The 23,020-nt window shown below is 32.6% G+C and overlaps 2 protein-coding genes and 1 long non-coding RNA gene across 3 annotated transcripts; 2 read left to right on the top strand and 1 right to left on the bottom strand.

Moving 5' to 3' along the window:
- Window positions 1–1,645: 1,645 nt before the first annotated feature.
- Window positions 1,646–7,524, top strand: LOC109337090 (eukaryotic translation initiation factor-like). Its single transcript, XM_019573968.1, has 5 exons — window positions 1,646–1,929; window positions 2,503–2,671; window positions 2,768–2,893; window positions 7,164–7,229; window positions 7,312–7,524. Exons 1-5 carry the CDS (start codon window positions 1,739–1,741, stop codon window positions 7,357–7,359), a joined length of 600 nt encoding a protein of 199 aa, XP_019429513.1. The 5' UTR covers window positions 1,646–1,738; the 3' UTR covers window positions 7,360–7,524.
- Window positions 5,765–7,154, top strand: LOC109337091. The gene is made up of 3 exons (XR_002106401.1): window positions 5,765–6,382; window positions 6,623–6,845; window positions 6,901–7,154. It is a non-coding gene; the product is annotated as an uncharacterized LOC109337091 (long non-coding RNA).
- A 6,007-nt stretch (window positions 7,525–13,531) lies between the features above and the next one.
- On the bottom strand, window positions 13,532–15,293 carry LOC109337087 (protein PROTON GRADIENT REGULATION 5, chloroplastic). Its single transcript, XM_019573966.1, has 2 exons — window positions 14,902–15,293; window positions 13,532–13,752 (listed from the first exon to the last, which is right to left on the bottom strand). The coding sequence occupies exons 1-2, from the start codon at window positions 15,163–15,165 to the stop codon at window positions 13,648–13,650; spliced, it is 369 nt and encodes a 122-aa protein (XP_019429511.1). The 5' UTR covers window positions 15,166–15,293; the 3' UTR covers window positions 13,532–13,647.
- Between the last annotated feature and the right edge of the window lie 7,727 nt (window positions 15,294–23,020).

Below are 23,020 nucleotides of genomic sequence, written 5' to 3'. Positions count from 1 at the left end.
ATAGGTTGAATAACTTGTTCCCTAGATCCTAATGTTTAAGATGGCCTTAAAGTCCTTTCTAGGAGAAAGTTTCAATATAACTCGTCCTCCAAGCTTTGTAGGAGAATGTTACGATATCTGGAAATTCCACATGATTTTGAACCAATGATAAAATTCCACATGATGAGTTACAAAATACTTTTAATGAATTATATGAAGAATATGTTAGATTCTCTAGAGTATGCATTGAATAAAAGAATACTATAACTTCTTGATAGTCAAAACAAAATTTTACAAAATTGATTTTGATAGCTTAAAATCCAAATCTAATGATATATCCAAAATAGGTTACTCGAAATGATATATCCAAAATGGGTTACTGTGATAGAGTAACCGATTATCCAAACTGAGTAACAGGTTACCAAGCAAAAATATATGAGAGTAATCGATCACTGAATGAGACAAAAGCCTTTGGTAACTAATTACACGCCTCGAGTAATCAATTACTCACAGTTGTTACAACACTTTTCAGACTGAAACATCTTCTCCCAAAACGAATGGATGTCATTCCAATCAATTCCTACCTTCTGATATGAGTATGTTGACTGTTGAAAGCCTATTTAAAGGCTCTTGACATTAAGATTTGAATCAGAACTTTCAATCATCATTCGTTCTACATTTTCTACAATCTTTTATACAGTTTTGCAAACAACTTATTCAAAACTTTCAGATTTTTCTGAAAAGTTGTTTTGAGTGTTTTCTCCCATATTTTATGAACTTAAACACTTGAGCATTTGTGTATTACTTCTAGTGAGTTTAATTGTTATACAATGACATCAATTCTAAGTCATAGATATAAAGTTCTTCATATACCACTTTTCTGTATATTTCACTATAGGGTGTGATGAAAGGTAAATAATGATATTTAGAAATGGTGTACTTATAAATAGTGAGGTTTGGCGAGTGTAATTAGAGACAAATTCTCAGGGTGTGGTTTGTAATGATTGACATTCATCATAATAAAATCTGTTGGTTTGCAAGGGGACTAGACGTAACTTTTGATGAACTAGAAGGTGATCCAGGATAAATCTCGATCTCTCTCTTTTCCTTATACTCTTTTATATTTCGGCGTTTGAATTTTGCACACTTATCATTTTGTTGCACCTCTACTCTTACACTTTTCAAGTTGCAAAAATCTATCGAAAACCTTTTACCCTCTTAGTTTGTTATCTTAACTTACAACCTTTCAATATTTTTTTTAATTTCTCACATGTATCCTCGTACATGCAATCTTGTCCGAACCGGGAACATCCACAGGTATGTAGGGCTAACTCTTCCAGCGGGTATTTTTTCCATTCACAAGAGACTCGAACCAAAGATCTTACTTAAGGGAAATCAAACATGTATCACTTGAACCTTTCAATATTTGATACTAAATTATAAATTTCTAACACAAAACCCCTTAATTAATTATTTTAACAATATACATCTTTTTGTATTTAAAATTTGGACCTTATTTCTTGAAACTTGAAAGTGCTTTTGTCTCGTACATACGGGTAATATGTTCCTCCACAAATTGAAAATTACTCGTGTGAGCAAACTCCTTATTTACTTATTTTAACATTAATACATCTTGTTTCTATTTAAAATTCTGGGCCTAGTATTGGGTCAGAATACTCCCGAAATAAAGTCCACAAAGCAGTATCATAACCTACGGCCACTCGTTCCCTTCTTCCGGAGGCGAGAGAAAGAAAAAACAATGACAACCGAAGCAGCTGTTGAAGAAGTTGTGGCGGTGCCTGCACCTGAACCGGAGATTGGTTCCAAAAACAAACTAGAGAGGCAGTGGACTTTCTGGTTGGATAACCAATCGAAAACGAAGCAAGGTGCTGCTTGGGGATCCTCTCTTCGCAAGATCTACACCTTCGACACCGTCCAAGAATTCTGGTGGTGCGTGTTTTCCCCCTTCTAGATCTTCTTTTCCCCTCAATTCCTTTTTTCTTGTTATTTTATTTTTATCAATTGGGTCTTCGTTAAGCCTCTATCCCACTAGCTGGAATGATTAAGAAAAACTTACAGATAAATGTTTTGTCGATGTTGGAGCATTATGGCACCATTTGATCCATAGCCAACCCCACCTAGTGAGATAAAGCCTTGTTTGTTGTTGTTGTATGGATTGGGTCTTCATTGGAATTCAAGTTTTCTATCTAATTTTTTATTTTTATGGATCCTGGAGTGAGACCGCTCTGGTGTCTCGGTCTTGTTGCTAATAATTCTGGGTTTTATGTTACTTCTATTTTTATTTCTAGAAATTACATCGACCCTTTGGCTTAATTGCTCTATATTCACCCCTTAAGATTCAGTTTTGGTGATTTGAATTGCATTAACTCCACCACTTGCATAAAAAATTGTGTTAAATATCCGGGGTAAGTATAATTTCCTTTTTATGTTGTCATTTTTGTTGACACAATATGGTCTTGGTTAAAATAATTCAATAAAGTTGATGTGAAAATGTTGGTGCAGTTTATATGATCAAATATTCAAGCCCAGCAAGTTGGTTGGGAATGTTGACTTCCATTTGTTCAAGACTGGGGTTGAACCAAAATGGGAAGATCCTGAGTGTGCCAATGGAGGAAAGTGGACTGTTGTTAGCAACAGAAAGACTAACCTTGATACCATGTGGCTTGAAACAGTAATTGTTTTTTAATCTTTAACTTGTTTGTTTTATGTAATGTGAAAGATGTGTTACTTTGTAATTGTTCTAAATTTTTTCATTCATGTTGTGCAGCTTATGGCTTTAATTGGGGAGCAATTCGACGATGCTGAGGATATATGTGGTGTAGTTGCGAGTGTTCGCCAAAGGCAGGACAAGCTTTCATTATGGACAAAAACTGCAGCAAATGAGGCTGCCCAGGTATGTTATTATGTTTATACAAATGATTCTTGCTACTTTATTATCTTGGCTGCATGTGATTTCATATTGTGTTACTTGATAATGGCATGCATGTGAAGGCCTTTAAAATCAATGTAGGAAAAGGAAAAGACATCTTATGGTGCTGGAGGGCATGCTAATGAAAATCGTGATCCTACTCGTGAGATTGCACAATCTTACAATCTTTGACCCCCAGCCCATGCTCGATCTCAGTCTTGGGCACGCCTCCGTAGGATCGGGTGGGATAGTCATGTGCGTGTGTAAAACCGGTGGAATCGATGAGCCCACCATTCCTAAATCTCTCCCACTCTCTATCTCTACTTCACTTTCTCTTTTTCATCGTGCAATTCTGCAACTTGAGCTTCAACTCTAGTTGCGTTCGTCGGTGGTAGAGAAGAAGCTAACCAGGTCATGTGCGACCTGGTTTGTTGAAAACCCTAAAAATTCTTTTTTTCTTATTTATAAAAAACATACTGTTAACCTAGTCTGTTATTCCCAATGACTTTTTTAATCCATAAACTTAATTAAAACGTGAACAGTGTCAGTGGCTGTTAAACCCCTTTTTACTTGGAATTTGTGTAGTTGTGTTATTTTGCTATTATGACTTATAGGTTATGATGTGTTTACCTTTAGGACTTGAATTTATGATATTCATATAGTATGTTTATTATTATGAGTATCTTTAATATTATGGCTTATGAATTGTTATTCATATATGAGTTTAAAATCTATGCACTAACAGTGTAAAGTTTTACTTTTGTTTGAGAGTCAATGTTAGTTAAGAAATCAGTGGTGGATGATTTGCTGACATTTGCTGACAGTGGAAGAAGCTCTTACACTGTCAGTGTATACATATTAAATCCTTCATATATATATATATATATATGCTTCGCAAGATCTACACCTTCGACACCGTCCAAGAATTCTGGTGGTGCGTGTTTTCCCCCTTCTAGATCTTCTTTTCCCCTCAATTCCTTTTTTCTTGTTATTTTATTTTTATCAATTGGGTCTTCGTTAAGCCTCTATCCCACTAGCTGGAATGATTAAGAAAAACTTACAGATAAATGTTTTGTCGATGTTGGAGCATTATGGCACCATTTGATCCATAGCCAACCCCACCTAGTGAGATAAAGCCTTGTTTGTTGTTGTTGTATGGATTGGGTCTTCATTGGAATTCAAGTTTTCTATCTAATTTTTTATTTTTATGGATCCTGGAGTGAGACCGCTCTGGTGTCTCGGTCTTGTTGCTAATAATTCTGGGTTTTATGTTACTTCTATTTTTATTTCTAGAAATTACATCGACCCTTTGGCTTAATTGCTCTATATTCACCCCTTAAGATTCAGTTTTGGTGATTTGAATTGCATTAACTCCACCACTTGCATAAAAAATTGTGTTAAATATCCGGGGTAAGTATAATTTCCTTTTTATGTTGTCATTTTTGTTGACACAATATGGTCTTGGTTAAAATAATTCAATAAAGTTGATGTGAAAATGTTGGTGCAGTTTATATGATCAAATATTCAAGCCCAGCAAGTTGGTTGGGAATGTTGACTTCCATTTGTTCAAGACTGGGGTTGAACCAAAATGGGAAGATCCTGAGTGTGCCAATGGAGGAAAGTGGACTGTTGTTAGCAACAGAAAGACTAACCTTGATACCATGTGGCTTGAAACAGTAATTGTTTTTTAATCTTTAACTTGTTTGTTTTATGTAATGTGAAAGATGTGTTACTTTGTAATTGTTCTAAATTTTTTCATTCATGTTGTGCAGCTTATGGCTTTAATTGGGGAGCAATTCGACGATGCTGAGGATATATGTGGTGTAGTTGCGAGTGTTCGCCAAAGGCAGGACAAGCTTTCATTATGGACAAAAACTGCAGCAAATGAGGCTGCCCAGGTATGTTATTATGTTTATACAAATGATTCTTGCTACTTTATTATCTTGGCTGCATGTGATTTCATATTGTGTTACTTGATAATGGCATGCATGTGAAGGCCTTTAAAATCAATGTAGGAAAAGGAAAAGACATCTTATGGTGCTGGAGGGCATGCTAATGAAAATCGTGATCCTACTCGTGAGATTGCACAATCTTACAATCTTTGACCCCCAGCCCATGCTCGATCTCAGTCTTGGGCACGCCTCCGTAGGATCGGGTGGGATAGTCATGTGCGTGTGTAAAACCGGTGGAATCGATGAGCCCACCATTCCTAAATCTCTCCCACTCTCTATCTCTACTTCACTTTCTCTTTTTCATCGTGCAATTCTGCAACTTGAGCTTCAACTCTAGTTGCGTTCGTCGGTGGTAGAGAAGAAGCTAACCAGGTCATGTGCGACCTGGTTTGTTGAAAACCCTAAAAATTCTTTTTTTCTTATTTATAAAAAACATACTGTTAACCTAGTCTGTTATTCCCAATGACTTTTTTAATCCATAAACTTAATTAAAACGTGAACAGTGTCAGTGGCTGTTAAACCCCTTTTTACTTGGAATTTGTGTAGTTGTGTTATTTTGCTATTATGACTTATAGGTTATGATGTGTTTACCTTTAGGACTTGAATTTATGATATTCATATAGTATGTTTATTATTATGAGTATCTTTAATATTATGGCTTATGAATTGTTATTCATATATGAGTTTAAAATCTATGCACTAACAGTGTAAAGTTTTACTTTTGTTTGAGAGTCAATGTTAGTTAAGAAATCAGTGGTGGATGATTTGCTGACATTTGCTGACAGTGGAAGAAGCTCTTACACTGTCAGTGTATACATATTAAATCCTTCATATATATATATATATATATGAATATTTATAATATTATATATGTATGTGTATATATATATATATATATTAGTAGGATCTTATGAGTCATGTTACAATCTTTGGTTGTCCTTGGATCATAAGTAAAATCTCAATTTTAACTACCATGTTTGAGGGTTTCAATTGCACGAGGTTTGAGCTTACGAAGGGCTCACACCTCTTATGGTGATACACTAACATTAGGAAAAAAATCTAAAAACAGTGAAATTGACATTTTTGTATTAATTTTCCATATAAGTTAATTAAAAGAACATAACATTCATAGTAAAAGTAAGATATTATGATGCATAAATTTACAAAACTTTATGCAGCTTGCTGGTTGGATTGCAAAGACCGATAACTAGTTATTTTCAATCTTTCCGACTCTTTTAGCCCCTTATGCAGCTTGCTGGTTGGGTCTTTTGTACTGTTATCGATAAGGTGCTAAATCCATGCCTGAACCAGAAAGACGTGCGTAAGGTGCCAGAGTCATGTGCCTCTCACAAGGGGCAGCATCTCAACCAGCAAGACGAGCTGACTTTTTCTGGTGCCTTGCCTTAGTGTCTTAGGCATGCCTTTTTAAGATTTTGACTACATATTGACATATAAATTAGGTATAGAAGTTGTGATTGAGTGTGCTGCTTTCTCTTTCAATCTTCAAAGTATCAATTATGTTGTCCTAATTATTGATTCTATGCATTAATACCTTTAACTTTCTACTGTAGTGGCTACAAATTTCAGATAGGTAGTGGTTGGAAGCAATTATAATTCGAAATGATTTGATTTGAATATATTAATCAATAAAAATGTGATTTATGAATAAAATTATCCTATTTTTTTAACATTCCGAATTCAACATTTGATTTATGAATAAAACCATCACCCATTTTTTACATTCCAAAAATGCTTAGTGTAGTTCCTCTGCAAAGCATCAATAGGCTGTGCCACAACTCTTAGAGAATATTCTGGTATAGTTTTTACTTGTATTGCACCAACACAGATACAGTTCTAATTTTCTCAAATACTAGAGTATAGGTATGTGGCATGAATAAGGTGCTATGTTGCTTGATTATGGGAACAGTCACGGTACCCGATATGGATACTGGTGTGAGATGACATTTTTCTTTAAAAAATATAAGGTATGGGTATGCTAATGTAATTAGGTAAAAATGATCAATGTTAGTACCCGCAAAGGATGCGAGAGACTTATATGAGAGGTTGAGACAAAAGTCCGACTTAAATGTGAAGATGAGAGACTAATAATATGCCTCATATTTGCCACCTTTGAAGTACCCATGCAACATACTTTTTACATGTACCAGCTCCTCATACCCAAGTAACATGTTTGTCTGTTAAAGTAATAAGAAAAATAAATTTTCTGTTATTACTTTTCATACACAGAAAATTCTATAAATAGGTGGAAGTGGGAATTATTTGTTTTGGAATTTATTTTGCAGATGAGCATCGGAAGGAAGTGGAAGGAGATTATTGATGTTACTGACAAGATAACATATAACTTCCATGTAAATTTCTGCTCAAAATTTAATGGACTAATGCATTAAATATCAAATATCTCTATAATTCTGACATCTCTAGTTGTTACAGGATGATGCTAGAAGGGAAAGATCATCAAAGGGTCGATACAGTGTATAAACACTGCTGGAGCATTTTCTTGCACTTGTGCTGACAAGGCTGCAATGTTGATCTTTTAACTAATATTGTGCGCGATGTACCAGAAAACATTGGGCGGTTGTTGCGTTATTTTTCTCATTGCCCGCTCTTCTTTTTGATGTAATAGTATAATACTATTATTCTGTCTTTTGAATGTTTCACCACTAACAAATTGATCAAGAGTCGTGTGGAGACGTAAAATTGATAAAGACTCGTGTAAAGACGTATTTATATAGAGACAATTAATAAAATCTGGACAACACATTAGAAATTACTTGAGTAAAATTTAGTCTCAAATGAATGTACCAAAAATAAAAAATGCACATGTCTCTAAATATGATGTGTTGGATATGTTTTTATAAAAGTTTTTCTCACCTTTATATACACATTTTACTTTATATACACATTTTACCTCATATATGATAGAGAAAATAACACAAATATTTATATATTGATTTACTCTTAATAGCCATGTCTAGACCATTCTATTAGAAGGGGTAAAAAACTTTTTAGACAAATATTCTTTTTTATAGCAAGCTTCTTCAGGTTGTAGCAATCAAGTATTCTTTTCCAATCAAACCTCTTCAGGCTCTATGCTTATTCATGTATTTTTTATCTACCAAGCTCTTCAGGATCTATGCACTAATACGAGTTGAAGTGTTAATTTCTAAATGCTCACTAGGTGGGGATATATGGATATGCAAGATCAAATGAGCCTATCACTAGTTAAGAAAATATCTTAATATTTACAATCATAAACTCTCAGAGCATAGTTATCCTTTGCAAAATATATACAATTAATTTAAGCTATAATTTTCTACAAATAGTATTTCTATGCAAGAGTATTTTTCACAAAATTTTATTTTCACTTGACTTGTATATTCTCATATGGTGCCTTTAGCATAGTTAGTATTGCATAAACCAACTATTCAGTACTTAACATTTTTCTTACATGGCAAACCAAGACTATGCGTACCTTCAAAATATTTGAAGATTATTTCTATCGCTCATAAATGTGTCACTTTTGGATCAACTTAAAACCAACATATAAACATACACTAAACATGATATTAGGTTCGGACGTGGTTAAATATAAGAGAGATTTTATCATACATCTAATACTTTTTGGTCTACTTTTTTTATCTTTGTTCAGAATGGGCATAGGATACATTATAATGTTCATAAGTTGGAAACATCAATATTAAACTTCATCTGAAGCTCTTTTATATACTTTGTCTAATGGATGTCACCTCGTCTTTTGGTTGATTTACTTAATGTCCAAAAAAGAACAAGTTCTCTCGTTATGCTCATCTCGAATTCATTCTCCATTAGCTTAGAAAACTCTTGGCATGAATATTCATTAGGTAGCACCAAAATAATGTCATCCACATATATTTTTACAACTATAAAACCTTCCTTATATGATTTTCTGAACAAAGTTGTATGTACCTTATCTCTTTCGAATCCACTCATCATCAAACATGAGTTAAGTCCCCCATACCGAAATCTACGTGCTCGTTTAAGGTTGTATAAAGATTTCTTAAGTTCAAATACATGATTTGGACGAGAATCATATTCAAATTCATGGGGCAATTGACTAATCCATTCAAGAATGCACTTTTTATATCCATTTGATCAAGCATTATATTATGATATACAATAAAAGATAATAAGATACAAATACCTTCTAATCCTTATTCCTAAGAATAATCTTGTGCAACCAATCTAGCTTTATTTCTTACCACATTACCTTTCTCGTCAAGTTTATTCTTGAAAACCTACTTGGTTCCAACAATTGACTTGTCTTCGGGTAGAGACATAAGTGTCCAAACATCACTTGTCTCATCAAGTAGAGGAACATCTACATTTTTTTGTTTTATTTCAAATACTAATACAGAATATTTCAGCTCTATGAAACTTGATCTAGATCTTATCCTATCATTGGGATTACCAATGATGGGATCTTGTGGGTGGTAGCTTTTTAAGTTCTAAGATCTTTGACAATCTTGATGTTACGAAGTTAGATCTTCTTATTGATCATCCACCAATTCTTTAAGCATGTTGTTGTTTTGATCTTCTGACTTGTTAAGGTTGAGGATTGCCCTATAAGCAAGATTATAGAACTATAAACTCTAAATCCTTTAATAGTTAGAGAGTATTCTACAATAATTGAACTTTCAACTTTCACATTAAACTTTCCTAGTTCATCCTTGATATTTAAAATATAACAGCTACAACCAAAAGGATGAGTTTGAAATGTTGGGTTTGTGAAATTTCCTCAATTCATATGGAGTTTTAATAAGAATAAGTCTAATATATATTTTGTTTTGAATGTAGAATGGGGTATTAACAACCTCAGCCCAGAAGTGCTTAGGAGTAAAGTTATTATTGAGCAATATTCTAACCATCTTTTGAAGAGATATGTTCTTCATCTTAACCATTCAATATAGTTGTGGTCTTCTAGGGATTGAGAAGTAATGGGTGATTCACTGCCACCATATAACATCATGAATAACTCATTTTCAAACTCTCTACCATGGCCACTCTTTATTTAAGTGATACACAAATCTTTTTCATTTTGTACACATTTGTAGAATGCATGAAAGGCCTTGAAAAGTTAAGGAAGATGTTCAAAAGCAGCTTGGAATACACATTTTCAAACTCTCCACCATCGTACATAAATGGCAATAGTTAATGTTATGTTTATGAATGCATCCACCTTTGAATGTAATGAGTATGTGTATATATGCATCAATAAATACAAAGTTTATTTTATAACTCATTATCCCAACCCCTTGAAATAAGGAGAATGTTTGGGGAACTTGTTGACATCTTGATTCCACTAATGAATACAACTACAACTACTGCACTTGATGAGAAAATGACCCCAACCGAGACAACTTTAGATAATTTGACCATTGTTTTAGAATGTAATCAACAACTATAATATTAGGGATGTAATATTGTGATTTTGGAAGTCTCTAATGGGTTCGACGTCGTAATTGCAATTGCTTCATATGCATATTCCCGCAATTGTGGTAAACACAACAAAACCTAAATGTAAAATATTGGCGATGAAAATAAGTCATTTGAGGCAAAATTATGTAATCCATGTCACAAAGGTATGGCTCATTCTGATACAATTTTCCCCCGCATTAAATAAGATAGCTAGCATTGTATAAATAAGTTTGAAGCATAGTTTTGAAAATAGGCTCAGACTAACCAATTAAATCAGTTGAAGCAAGAACTAGACACCAAACTAGTTCGAACCACGCGTTTAATCTGTCATGCATCAAAGCTAGTACAAACCAGATCAACATGTTTGGGTTATGATATAACATGTGATTCAACTGGCCTTGCCTTAAGTGATGAGTTGACCTATTTTTTAAAAATGCCTAAAACTCAATATGTCGTCACTTTGAGAGGATTCTTTTGAGAAAAACAATCCAAAAATGACGTTGTTTTGATCCTGTTAAACCCTCGTGTTTGCGGCCTCATTTTCTATTGTTTCCGACTTTCTATTTTTCATTTCATATCCATATTCCAGAGAGGCAGACAAGTAACCATGTTTCCGTGGTTGTGTCTTTGTTGTTGTCACAATACCGGTAGTAATCGCCACTAGACCTTGTTGTCATCACAATCCATTTGTGGAACAAGTGTTAGATTCTAGGTTTTGGAAGAAATGTGTTGATATCATGAAATGTACTAAGTCACTTGTATGTTTGTTATGTCTTGCTAATAGTGAAGATAAACTTGCCATAACTTCTCTTTAGTGGAGTTTTTATAAACGTAGATAAAAAATGGTGAAGAGGTTCCAAAGAAATAAGAAGAAAGTGAAGCCTTACTTGAATATTATAAATAGTCGTTGGGATTCTCAACTTCGTAAGAATCTTCATGTTGTAGGTTATCGTTCAATCAACTTGTAGGTTTAACTTTGGAGAATTTAAAAAGCACAAGTCCACAATATCTGGCCTTTTGGATATTATTGAAATGTATTCTTATGAAAATCCCGAAATGAATACTAAGTTGACTAGTGAGATGAGAAAATTCAAAGATTTTGAGATAGATTTTGGAAGACAAGTTGTTATTCGTGAAAGATCTAAAATAAGGTCTGGTAAAATTAGTGATTGTTACTTGAAAGTATTTTTATAGTTCAATAGTTGGCTATTTGTATTTTAAGTTAAACTTGTAGTGCTTCGAGTTGTTAAGCATATTGACTCAAAGAAAAGAAATAGATTAGAGCTTCAAAACCTAATGATCTTGTTTATGTTGGTTACAACTTGAGGCTACAACAAATGTATAAAAAATTGATTTTTAATTGATTGTTTGCTTTTATTTTTTACATAAATGAAGTTGTCTCGATTTTACTATATTGATATGTGGGATAATTATTAAACTTATGAACTAGTTCAGGCATCAAAGTTATGATCCTATTAATTTTAAAGTGTTTGATAACCATTATAGTTGGGTAATGAAGAAGTGACCACCTCTCTTAACTAATGACAAATTTGATGCATTGTGTAATAATCTTGCTAATATGATTATCCAACCAAATTATGATGATATTGACATGTAACTTCATTATATTATGAATATGGTTCATTCTTTGATGTTTGATATCAATTGATGTTAATCTTAATTGTTACATTATATCTAAAATGTTGTTGAATCATAGGTCAATCAAATATGGTTGATATGATGCACAAGATAATACTAGGAAAATACAAATCAAAATGAAGGTAATATTATAGAAGCTTTTGATATATTTGATGAAGAAGGGGTGTCTCAATTGAATGTAACTTTGTCTCCTTAAATATGAAGAAACTTCATATTTTTACCTTTATTATTTCAGTGCCCCTTTTTGCAATTCATAAAAAAGAGTTTTCTGAAATTCGTATACCTTAAAAATGGAAGAATTTTGAGTTTCTTAATTGCATTTTAAGAGTATAAACTTCATACTTTTTTGGCATTAATTACATATGTAATGTTTGCTACTTAGCTATTAATAATATTATAAACTTATTAATGAAAACCGAATTAATCCGTTCAACTAATGACTCATTAGTCTAACGACAACCCATTGATCAGTAGTCTGAACTAGTCAATAATCTATCTAAGATTAATAACACTAGTTTGAAGTTACATTGATTTTTTATTAGCAAATGTTACTATGTTTATATTTTTTAGTTTGTGAGATTTAAACTTTCAACCTCCTTATCACTCTACTACTTGAACCCTATACTCTAACCACCTGACTACTTTATGACTCCCGATTACATTCGAATTTTATTCATTGTCCTGAGGAGGACAAAGAACTATCAACATTTGTCTAAGAGCTTAGAAGTAGCTTGACCAGCATGACAATGAGGGGAATGAATCCTCTCAAATTCTTTCCAATTGAGAGCATCAAGTGGTAGATCTAACGGAATAATTCATTAACCATTCATCTTGCATGGGTCCCCTTTTAAAACTTAAATGAATGATTGGATCTACCACTTTTCAATTGGAAAAAAAGTGAAGAGGAAACATTCCATACAGTAACATTGTTAAATTTCAATGTTAAAGAATGAAGTAAGAAGGGTATTTCCTTTTCTATGAGATGTACATGTTTCTTGCAACTAGGATATTATAATTTATTCGTCAGCGTTACCAGAATATCAATAAAGGTGGTGCAGAAGTTGCATGCTAAGTTTAATTTGCATGGCTTGTTTCCTAAAGCTCAAGCCATTACATATCAGAAATAAAGAAACCACATACAAGCAGCCCAATTCACAAGACTCGATTTCGATTTGAACCAAAAACAACAACTTTACTGTTACATCAAGCTCACCCTCTTAAATAAAGAAAACATTTATTTTGATAATTATGCTTTCAGATTTGTTACCCATGTAAAAGAAGTATAGCTATTAGATACAACTGAAGCATTTTGTTTCTCCCATCTTTAAACTTTAGTCTAATCATCCCTTTGTGCAGTGATTGACATTTAGTCCACAGGACATGTTAACATTCATACAAAGAAATATATCCAGTGGACAAGTATTCGGTTCGTGATCACTTGTATGGATGACAAATTGCATGTCAAATCTAGGCTTCTCCATTTTTTCCTCACAGAAAAATGGTTGAATTGACAATGAATCCTGATTACAATACTTTCCATATTCTAATCAAATATTTCTGGCAGGAAAAAATGTCTTTATTAGCTTACCAAGAAATGAACGACATGCATGCATCTATAGGTATGTTACAAAATGAGATACATTTGTTAAACTATCATGCAAGAAATCCGAGCCATTCTCCGTTCTTCTTGGCCAACCTTATCAACCCTTGTCTCTGTTTTGCATCCGCTCCTATTGATTTGCAGAATTCGGTAATTACCTAACATTTTAAAATGTGAAATCAAGCTTTGTCAATAACAAAATATCTTTTTTCTAATTAGTCTTTCATTATTTGGACTCTAAGGGTTTGTTTGGGAGTTGGATTTTGGAGGGGAAGGAAGGAAATGGAAGGCTTGAGAACCATGAAATACACTTGCGAGATGACTCCCAAGCCTTCCCTTTTCCTTCCCCTCCAAAATTCAACTCCCAAACTAACCCTAAAAGTATAATCTATTTCCCATAAATGCAAATTTTGAAAATTTGAAGTCCATTAAATTTTAACATCTCAGGTCAGATGAACAACATAAAATAAAGCAGTACCTAAGTACTTCAGTGTTATTAATCCTTTCTTTGTCTTAGTAGTCCAAAACATATTATATTTTGCATTTGGTCGTTTCAATTTTCAACTATATAACAAGAGGAGTAATACATCTCCTTTCCAGCTTGATCCTCTGATTGAAAGATTTCAGACCCCTCAATCTAACCAAACTTGAAACATACAAACCACATTTCAAACTTTAATTTCCACCGTACAAAAAATTCTAGAAAACCAGAACACAAAAAGAAAAGAAATTGTTCAAATTGACCAACTCTGTTTAATTTCCTCAACCTCTTAGCTTTAAATAAAAGTTAAGTAAAAAACTTAAACATGTGTATGGGATACAAAAGTTGGCCCAATTTTAGTTTAATTTACTAGTTACATAATGGATGACTTTATAAAAGAAAAGTTTTGAAGGTTTTCTGGATCCCCGCAAAACCTTCAACATAATCATTTTCCCTCAATTTGGAGTTTTTCCGGGGACAAATATATCAAACTACCTAAATGTCTTTATTAAAATTTTATAATTATCGTTAATTAGATTTTTTAAAAAAATAAAAGAATTTTTCTTTTATTATAGTTACTTTAGTTTACTCTCTTCTGAATTTCATTCTCCCAACCAAATGATAAATTTAATTTGATTTGGCTTACTTTCTTCTTCCCTTCCTCCCCTCCTTCCCCTTCCCTCATCATAACTCTCAAACATAGTCTTTAAGACTAAACTCAAACTTTTCATAAACAGTTAAGAATAAAGACCATCAAACAAAATTTTAGAGGGTAAAATCAAAATGGAGTCAACTTACATGTAACAATTTAAGTTATAAAATTTACCTGAGAATGCAAAGCAATAGCTTTGCCTCTAATCTGGTTGAAACGCTTCTTACCAACGATATTACGAGTAATCACCACAAGAGGTGCAAAAATACCTTTCCCTTCATTGACATTTTTCATCATAGGTTGCAACCTCACTGGCTTACCTCTTCCCATGCGAACTTGTGATGGCACTGACTTGGCCAACATGGTGTAATCTTCACCAACCATGGAAGTTCCCCAGCTTCCATAGAAGGAGGAACCTACACATATTGAAGTAGTCATTTGTTATCTGAATATTTGTGGTTTGTAAGGTGAATAGAAAAGTTAGCAGTTTCTTTTAGATTGTTAGAGATTTTGGGTGTGAAAGAGGGGATATTTGGGTGAAAATTGGATAGCCAGTGGTTTAGATTTTAGAACTGGATGATAGTGTGATTTTCAACTTCGAAGCATTAGGAGCCACATAAATTGGTGACTTGGATTTTTAGTTTTTTGGGCTTAAAGTCTACAACACAAATATGATTTATACCGTTTCTTCCCCGCGGTGTTATTTTAAAACAAATAGAATTTTCTTTTTCCTTTTCCATGGTATCATTGGCTAAGAGACTAATTGATCATTTTTTAAAGAAACTAATTGAATTTTTTTAAAAGAGACTAATTGGTCGTTTTTTAAGAAGGGTATCAGGATTTTAATAGAAAATTTTAGTCATTTAAATTGGTTGAATTGGTTTGAAAGAAAAATGAGAGGTAATATTCATCTTTAAATATTAAACTATATTAACAATGAATTTCTAACAATCAATAAACTTGAATTTATTTTATGGATAATGATTTCATTCTTTTTGGATGACCTAAGATTGATTGTCACTTACGGAGAACATTCATTCCATTATCCTTGCCCAATCCTACATTACTTCCCGAGCGAGTGGAGAAAAATTATGAAATATTTCTCATCAACAACCACTCGACCACATTTTCCAAATGCATCATTAGCATTCGACTTGCTTGTGACATAAAGTCAACACCATTGTTAACACGAAAGGCTCATACAATTTCTTCTTTGAATTTTTAACTCCAAGAATACACACTTCCTGATAATTCTCACTATCTTTATGTTTTCATTGTTCTCTTTCTCAACTCTAACATCGTCACATGAAGTTTCAACTTGTTGTTTGGCAATTGAAATGATTTAAGACTTAGTTACTATCATACTATACTCTAGATTTTACGTCATCACATGCAATTTCGAAAACTAATAAACCTAGTCCATTGAACTTTCTCAAGTATCTAAGAGTATCATACTAAAGTCTTAATCCTATACTCAACCATTTAGTCATTAAGACAAGGTTCACACTTAGTAACTACAAGAACCTTTACTAACTTAGAAAGATTTATTGAAACCTCAATGATTACCAAAACATATTATCTAAAACTCAACTTTAATATTATATTTCACCACTCTAAAACATTTGAGTCTCACACATATCCTTTACAGTCCATAAGTAATTGATGCATAAAATACCGCAATTATCCGTTTTTGTTGCCAAGTAATAAAAACGTTTGATCCCACTTAGACTCATTTTTTCAGAAATTAATATTTAAATTAAACAACGGAATACTAAACAAAAGATGTTAATAAATTATTGTTTACCACATTCTTCCATGAAATTTAAGTCAAGAAGGTAAGCAACTCAATAATGGGTAATATTCTCTTAAGCAAGAAAAGTTATATTTACTTGAAGTCTGTACCTACTCTTGTTGTACATAAATCAAGCAAATATCTTAATTGGCTTCTTGCCAATCTTTCCATAATTTTCCAATGGTGCCCCCAAGAATCCTGACGCTATTCTCATAAATTATGATTCAAGTTTGGTGTTCGATTTGATTTTCGGCTGAAAAACTGGTTTTGTGACTTAAGAAGAGGCAAAGTCGATTTCTATCTCTTTCAATTGATTTAGAGTGGTCATTACATTTTTTGCAGTTAAAACATATAAAACTCTCTTTTATGTCCAATTTGGATAATATGATCTTTAAACAGAGATTTTGAGCTCTAAAGTCAATTACGAATTAGAGAATATATTAACACCACATTCGTCAATATCAAAATAATACTCTCGCTAATAACATGGACTTTTATATTCTTAAATAAATTTATTAAAAATCTATTTGTTAAAACAAAATATTTTATTTTTGTGTCTCACAAGAGTTATCTTGCCCCTGCATATTTATAAGTGCAATAGGGAAATCAAGACTACGTAGTTCTTATTTGAAAATTGGTTGGTGTTGATTTATTTGATTTAAAAATATAATTAGACTTTTATTCACTTTGAGAAATGATGAAGTAGCATAAACTAATAATCACACTGTAACGAATCTCAAAGATATATTTAAAATAATTAAAATTTTATCATCTTCAAGATAGATGAAGCAATAGAAAGTAATATTCGCGCCACATCGAATTTTAAAGAAAATTTTAAAATATAGTTGAAATTCTAACATCTTTAGGATAGATGGAGCAGTAGAAGCTAATGTCCGCACCGTATTAAATCTCAAAGAGATTTTTGAAATAGTTGAATTTTTGTCGTCTTTGATACCGATGAAGCAACATAAACTAATGTCCGCAATACATCAAATCTCAAAGAGATTTTTGAAATAGTTGAAATTTTTAATCTCCAAGATTGATGAAACAGCAGAAACTAGTGTCCGCATCGCATCAAATCTCAAAGAGATTTTTGAAATAGTTAAGATTTTATCGTCTTGGAGATTAATGAAGTAATAGAAATAATGTCCACACCATATCAAATCTCAAAAAGATTTTTGAAATAGTTGTATTTTTGTCGTCTTCGAGACCAATGAAGCAACAAAAACTAATGTCCATAGCACATCAAATCTCAAAGATATTTTTGAAATAGTTAAGATTTTATTTTTTGATTTAAAAACCAACATTTTGGTTATAATATCATTAAAGACTCTACTTTTAGCTACTTAGAATTTTTTATAAATAAATTCATATAGGAAATAAACTAACATAATTTATGAAGATTTATCTTCAATAACAATTTAACTAATAGGCCCTCATCATTAGTACTATGGATTATATGGTAATAGTATATATATAATAAAAGATTGAAGGGATAAAATCATAACATAACAAAATATAAATGAAATAAAAAAAATGGAATGAAAAAAATAAAAAGGAAAGAGTATACGGGTTCTTCACCCACGTCAACAGAATCAGAGGAGGGAGACACAACGTTCTCCACATCGCGACGCCATGGGGAATGGTGGTTTGAGGTGGTCACTGAAGTCAGGTAAGTGTTCGGCTACTCTTCTCCTTTGCCTTATTCAATGTCATTCCTAGTTCTTTCTTACTCTTATTTTAACTCATCACATAACCCATTCTTTTATCTATATATAAAAGGTTAAAGTTTTGGTAATAAACATGTGCTAGAAGGTGAGAGCTTAATGCATAGGTGTTGGAATATTCAGGTCATTTATGGTAATCTGGTATGTGTTTAAGTGTAAAGGAATGAAACTTGAAATTAAAATTTAAAGGCAGAAGCTGAAGAACTCAAGGAATGGTAAAAACTTGAAATGAAGTTTATGAATTTGGGGTTACAAAATCCATGAATTGGAAGATTGGGTTTTCGTTTATATCTATGAATATATGATCTTTTTTTTGTTTATAAGGAATGGCTCTGAAGCACGGATTCGTCAAACACCCTCACGTGTTGGTGTCCGACACGTATCCGACACGGATACGCTCAGATTCGCGAAGGATACGTATCCATAGAGTATCCAAAAATTAAAAAAAATAAAATTAAATAAATAAATATTAAGACACGTATCCGATTCGTTTTGAATAAAATATAGGATATATGAATTCGTTTTCAGTAAAATATAGGATATATAGATTCGTTTCCAATAAAACAGAATAAGATAAATTGGTTTCCAATAAAACATGATAAGATAGATTTGTTTTCATTGAAATATGATAAGATAGATTTGTTATAGAGGACAATGATTTTAGGATATATTCGTTTTCATTAAAATAAGATAAGATAGATTTGTTATGGAGGACAATGATTTTAAATTTCCAATATATTTTTTACTTTGGATATTTTGATTTACACTTATAATTTTATCATATTTTATGTGTTTTTATTATTTTATATGCGTATCCCTGAACGTATCGTATCTTGTGTTTTAGAAAAAATGTGTGTCGATGTATCGGATACGTATCGTATTCGACACATGTATCAGTATCCATGCTTCATAGAGGAAGGGTATAAATATATGTTGCAGTTTCAGATTGGGATTGGCATTGAGATGGAGGTTTTTTTTAGGAGAAAGGCCTATTGTTGATGAGGCTGAGGCAATTAGATTGAGAGTGCGAATTCACTTGTATGGTGCACATTGACCAAAAAATTACGGTCTTGGTGCACCTTTTATAAAAATTACAAAACTGGTGTACTTTTCCTAAAATCGGTTAAGCCACTGTCGATTTAATTTTTTTTCTCTATACATAACTTGGCAGCCATGAATGAATTTTAATATTTAATTCCTACTCCCCCAAAATTGGTAATGATGGTTGAGTATTTCATGAAAAAATTTCTCTTTCCCCCCTAATTCACTGGATCTTGTGGAATTGGTTGACCAAAATCAAATTATCTCATAACCCAATCAGTAGCATGCCATTCCACAATTGTGAAACAAATTAGTGGCACATGTGATCGGTTGATCTCCGAGAGGTTTCATAGGAAAGGCAGGTGGTAATATGGCATCCACTCAAACTCGTAGAAATGTTACTAAAAAAGTTAATATAAAAAATATACAAACATAAATATACAAACAAAATGAAAGTTTGAGTTATTATTTCTACATTAAAAATATACAAACATAAATATACATCTGCTAAATGCATATATTAGCTATGTATACAAAGAGAATAAAACAGAATAAAAAATATATATTTCTACATAAAATATAGAGACATACTAAACTAATATACATTTCTCTACTCGATTAATCTGTAGAATATAAACTAATAAATGATATTTTTACAAATAATATATCTGATCAAGGCGCATACGATCAAATATTGCACGTATGATATTAACAGCATGTCCAGTGATGTTGGCGGTGATCAAATGTTGTGACCGCCTATTATTAATCATGGTTAGTTAGTGAATATATTTGAACCACTTATGTTAGTTAAAATGATAAAATAAATATATACCTTTTCACCAATGGAAAATAAGGTGTAGTTGGGTCGCATTGTCTTGTGCAAGATTTTGAATGCAATCATATGCCCATGATTGAAGGAGTAGTAGACATCCTCCAATCTCTTTTTGATCACTAATTATTGTTGCACGACATAGTCCTCAATAAAGACAAGTCAATACAGCTGAGCCCCAACTGTATTAGAATGTCTCTGTTAAGTCTTCAAGCAAGGGCAGATACATAAGGTGGACTCGATTACCTGATGTACCTGGCATGAGAATTCCCCCAATAATTCTCAGAATAAATGCTCTAGTGTGTTGTTGAATAACAACTTCATTAGCATTCTTAGAGAGATCACGAAATGTACTCTCAAGCCAAGTGAGTTTCACCATCTGCCCCATTAATTCGTTACCTACTGGAACAACACCCAACTACCAGAGACAAAGTGCTTCCCATTCCGTACGTGTCACTCTGGTAACAACTTCTCCTTCAATCAGAATGCCAAGTTGGTAAGCCACATCCTCAAGAGTGACGGTAGCCTCTCCACATGGAAAGTGGAAAGTATGTGTTTCCGGCCTCCATCTCTCGATCAATGCTAATAATAGATGATTGTTGATTTCTACTCCTCCAAGTGTCAACAAGTTACCAAAAGCAATGTTGCGGATAACTTGCAACATTCGGCTACCCTTTGGCCGATTTTGGTCACAAAATTTTAATAAGATCGACCACCTTGTAATTTTTTCATGAAATACTCCCCTCTCATTGCCGATTTTTGGGAAGTAGGAATTAAATATTTAACCTCCTTCATGGCTGCCGAATTGTGTAAGGAGAAAAAAATATTAAACCGGCAGTGGCATAACCGATTCTAGAAAAAGTACACCACTTTTGTAATTTTTATAAAAGATGCACCAATGTCGTAATTTTTCAGTCAAGGTGCACCATACAAGTGAATTTGTCAGATTGAGAGGGTCCAAGAGCTTCGGTCGATAGGTCTTTTTTTATTTTGGAGAAAATAAATTGGGAAAATAAATGGTGAATAAATATAGGTTTCAATACATTGAACTGTTTAAAAAGCAGAGAATGAGGATGTTTCTCTTTCAGTTTTGTTAATAAATATGGCACAAAATTAATGGAAAATGAATCATTGATTTCTGACTATGAAACGAAGCTTAGCCGTTCTTTTGTGCAAAAAAAAATGTTTTTTAAGCTCTACAATGTCATAAAAATGAACTCGGGCTCTATTGTTTTATAATGTTTTTTTGGTTCTTTCAATCCACAACTTCCTAATTAAACACATTTTGTAACGTTTTTTATTTATTTATTATAAATTGATCATTAAAATTGAGTACTTATTTAAAATAAAATTATGATAACCATATGTGTTATAATTGTAATCAAGTACCAAAGAGTCAAGATAGATAAAATTGGTTCTGAGACATCTAAAGAAAAATATTTTTAACTATTTTTTGTTGTTTATGAAACCTCTATTTTTTTATATATTTGTAAATAGGCTGGGTAAAATTGGTTGTTCACATTTGGTATTATAGGTCGGGAATTCAAGTTCACCTCCCGACTCTTACCCAATCTACATAAAATGTGTTATTATATGGTCAATATACTCACATATGTTAGCTTCTAATATTCAAATCGCGACATTCAGAAGAACGAATGGTGGGAAACTTAACTCATCATGGGTCGAAGGGCAGATCCATTACCATAGACACTAAGGAACTACTTATCATAGAGAATCAGAAATATATTTTTATTGAAAATAGAGGAAAGAGTACTTAAGTTTTATTTTCTAATCATGAGTGAACTAGTATTTTGGTCACTCAAATTGTATATTTACATGAGGCTTAATTATAGTGAACTATATCTTTAGAGGAAAAGATCCATAGACATGACAGGAGTAACTAGCACCGATAGAAGTCATACTGAGGAAGTATCCTGAATGTCAAGACCTTCATATTTCAATGGAGAAGTTTATAGTTGATGGAATGAATCTAAAGAGTTGTTTTTACAATCCACAAACTCTGATATACATGATATCATAGAAGATGGAGAAAGTACGAGCTCTTCAACATGCTCATCGGAAAGTATGAGCTCATCAAGAAGAAAGATGGAGAAATCATTGGACATTGTTTGGAAGATCTTAAATCATAACCAATGAGTTAAAATCTCTGGCGAAAACATACAAAACCAGGGAACAAATATAGAACATCCCAAGAATCCTTCCCTAAAAATGGAGACCTTCAGTGACAGCAATGTCTCAAGCCAAAGAATTGTTCACAATGAAGTTGGATGAGTAAATTGTAACTCATCAAATCAGTGAACAACAATTGATGGAGGAAAACAATTTTAAGAAGCCAAAATCCATTACTCTCAAGATGGAAAAAAGACTACAATAAAGGCAACTCCAAAAGCACTTACCGTAGAGGAGTCTATTGAAGAATGAGACTAGTTAAAGTCAGACGAGGTAGGAGAAGAAGAAGACGATGAACTATATATTCTATTGTGAAATATGAAGAAACTCTAGAACTGAAGAAAGTTCAAGAAGTCATTCAGACCTAATAACAATAGTGAGAGAATCAATGACATTAGATCTCATTAGGGATGACAATGGGTACCTTAATCTATAGGTATCCGCAAAAAATACCTTCAACGGGTCGGGTCTAAGTTAGTGTTTCGGACTCGCAGGTAATTAAGACCCGTTGTTGGACGGGTCTGGGTCTGAGTAATTAGGTATCCAGAGCCACGGTTACCCATATCCACTATACATTTTTGGCATATATATATATATAATATTGTTAATCCATAATGTGATATTGTTAATTTATAAATGTGATTGTTATGTTATTAAATAATGATGTTATATTGTTAATTGATATGTGTAATCCAATGTTGGGTACACAATGAC

The sequence above is a fragment of the Lupinus angustifolius genome, unplaced genomic scaffold, assembly GCF_001865875.1.
Source record: "Lupinus angustifolius cultivar Tanjil unplaced genomic scaffold, LupAngTanjil_v1.0 Scaffold_1_1095, whole genome shotgun sequence".
Taxonomy (NCBI): Eukaryota; Viridiplantae; Streptophyta; class Magnoliopsida; order Fabales; family Fabaceae; genus Lupinus; species Lupinus angustifolius.
Note: the sequence above shows the minus strand (reverse complement) of the source record. Positions and strands in the feature narration are given on the sequence as shown.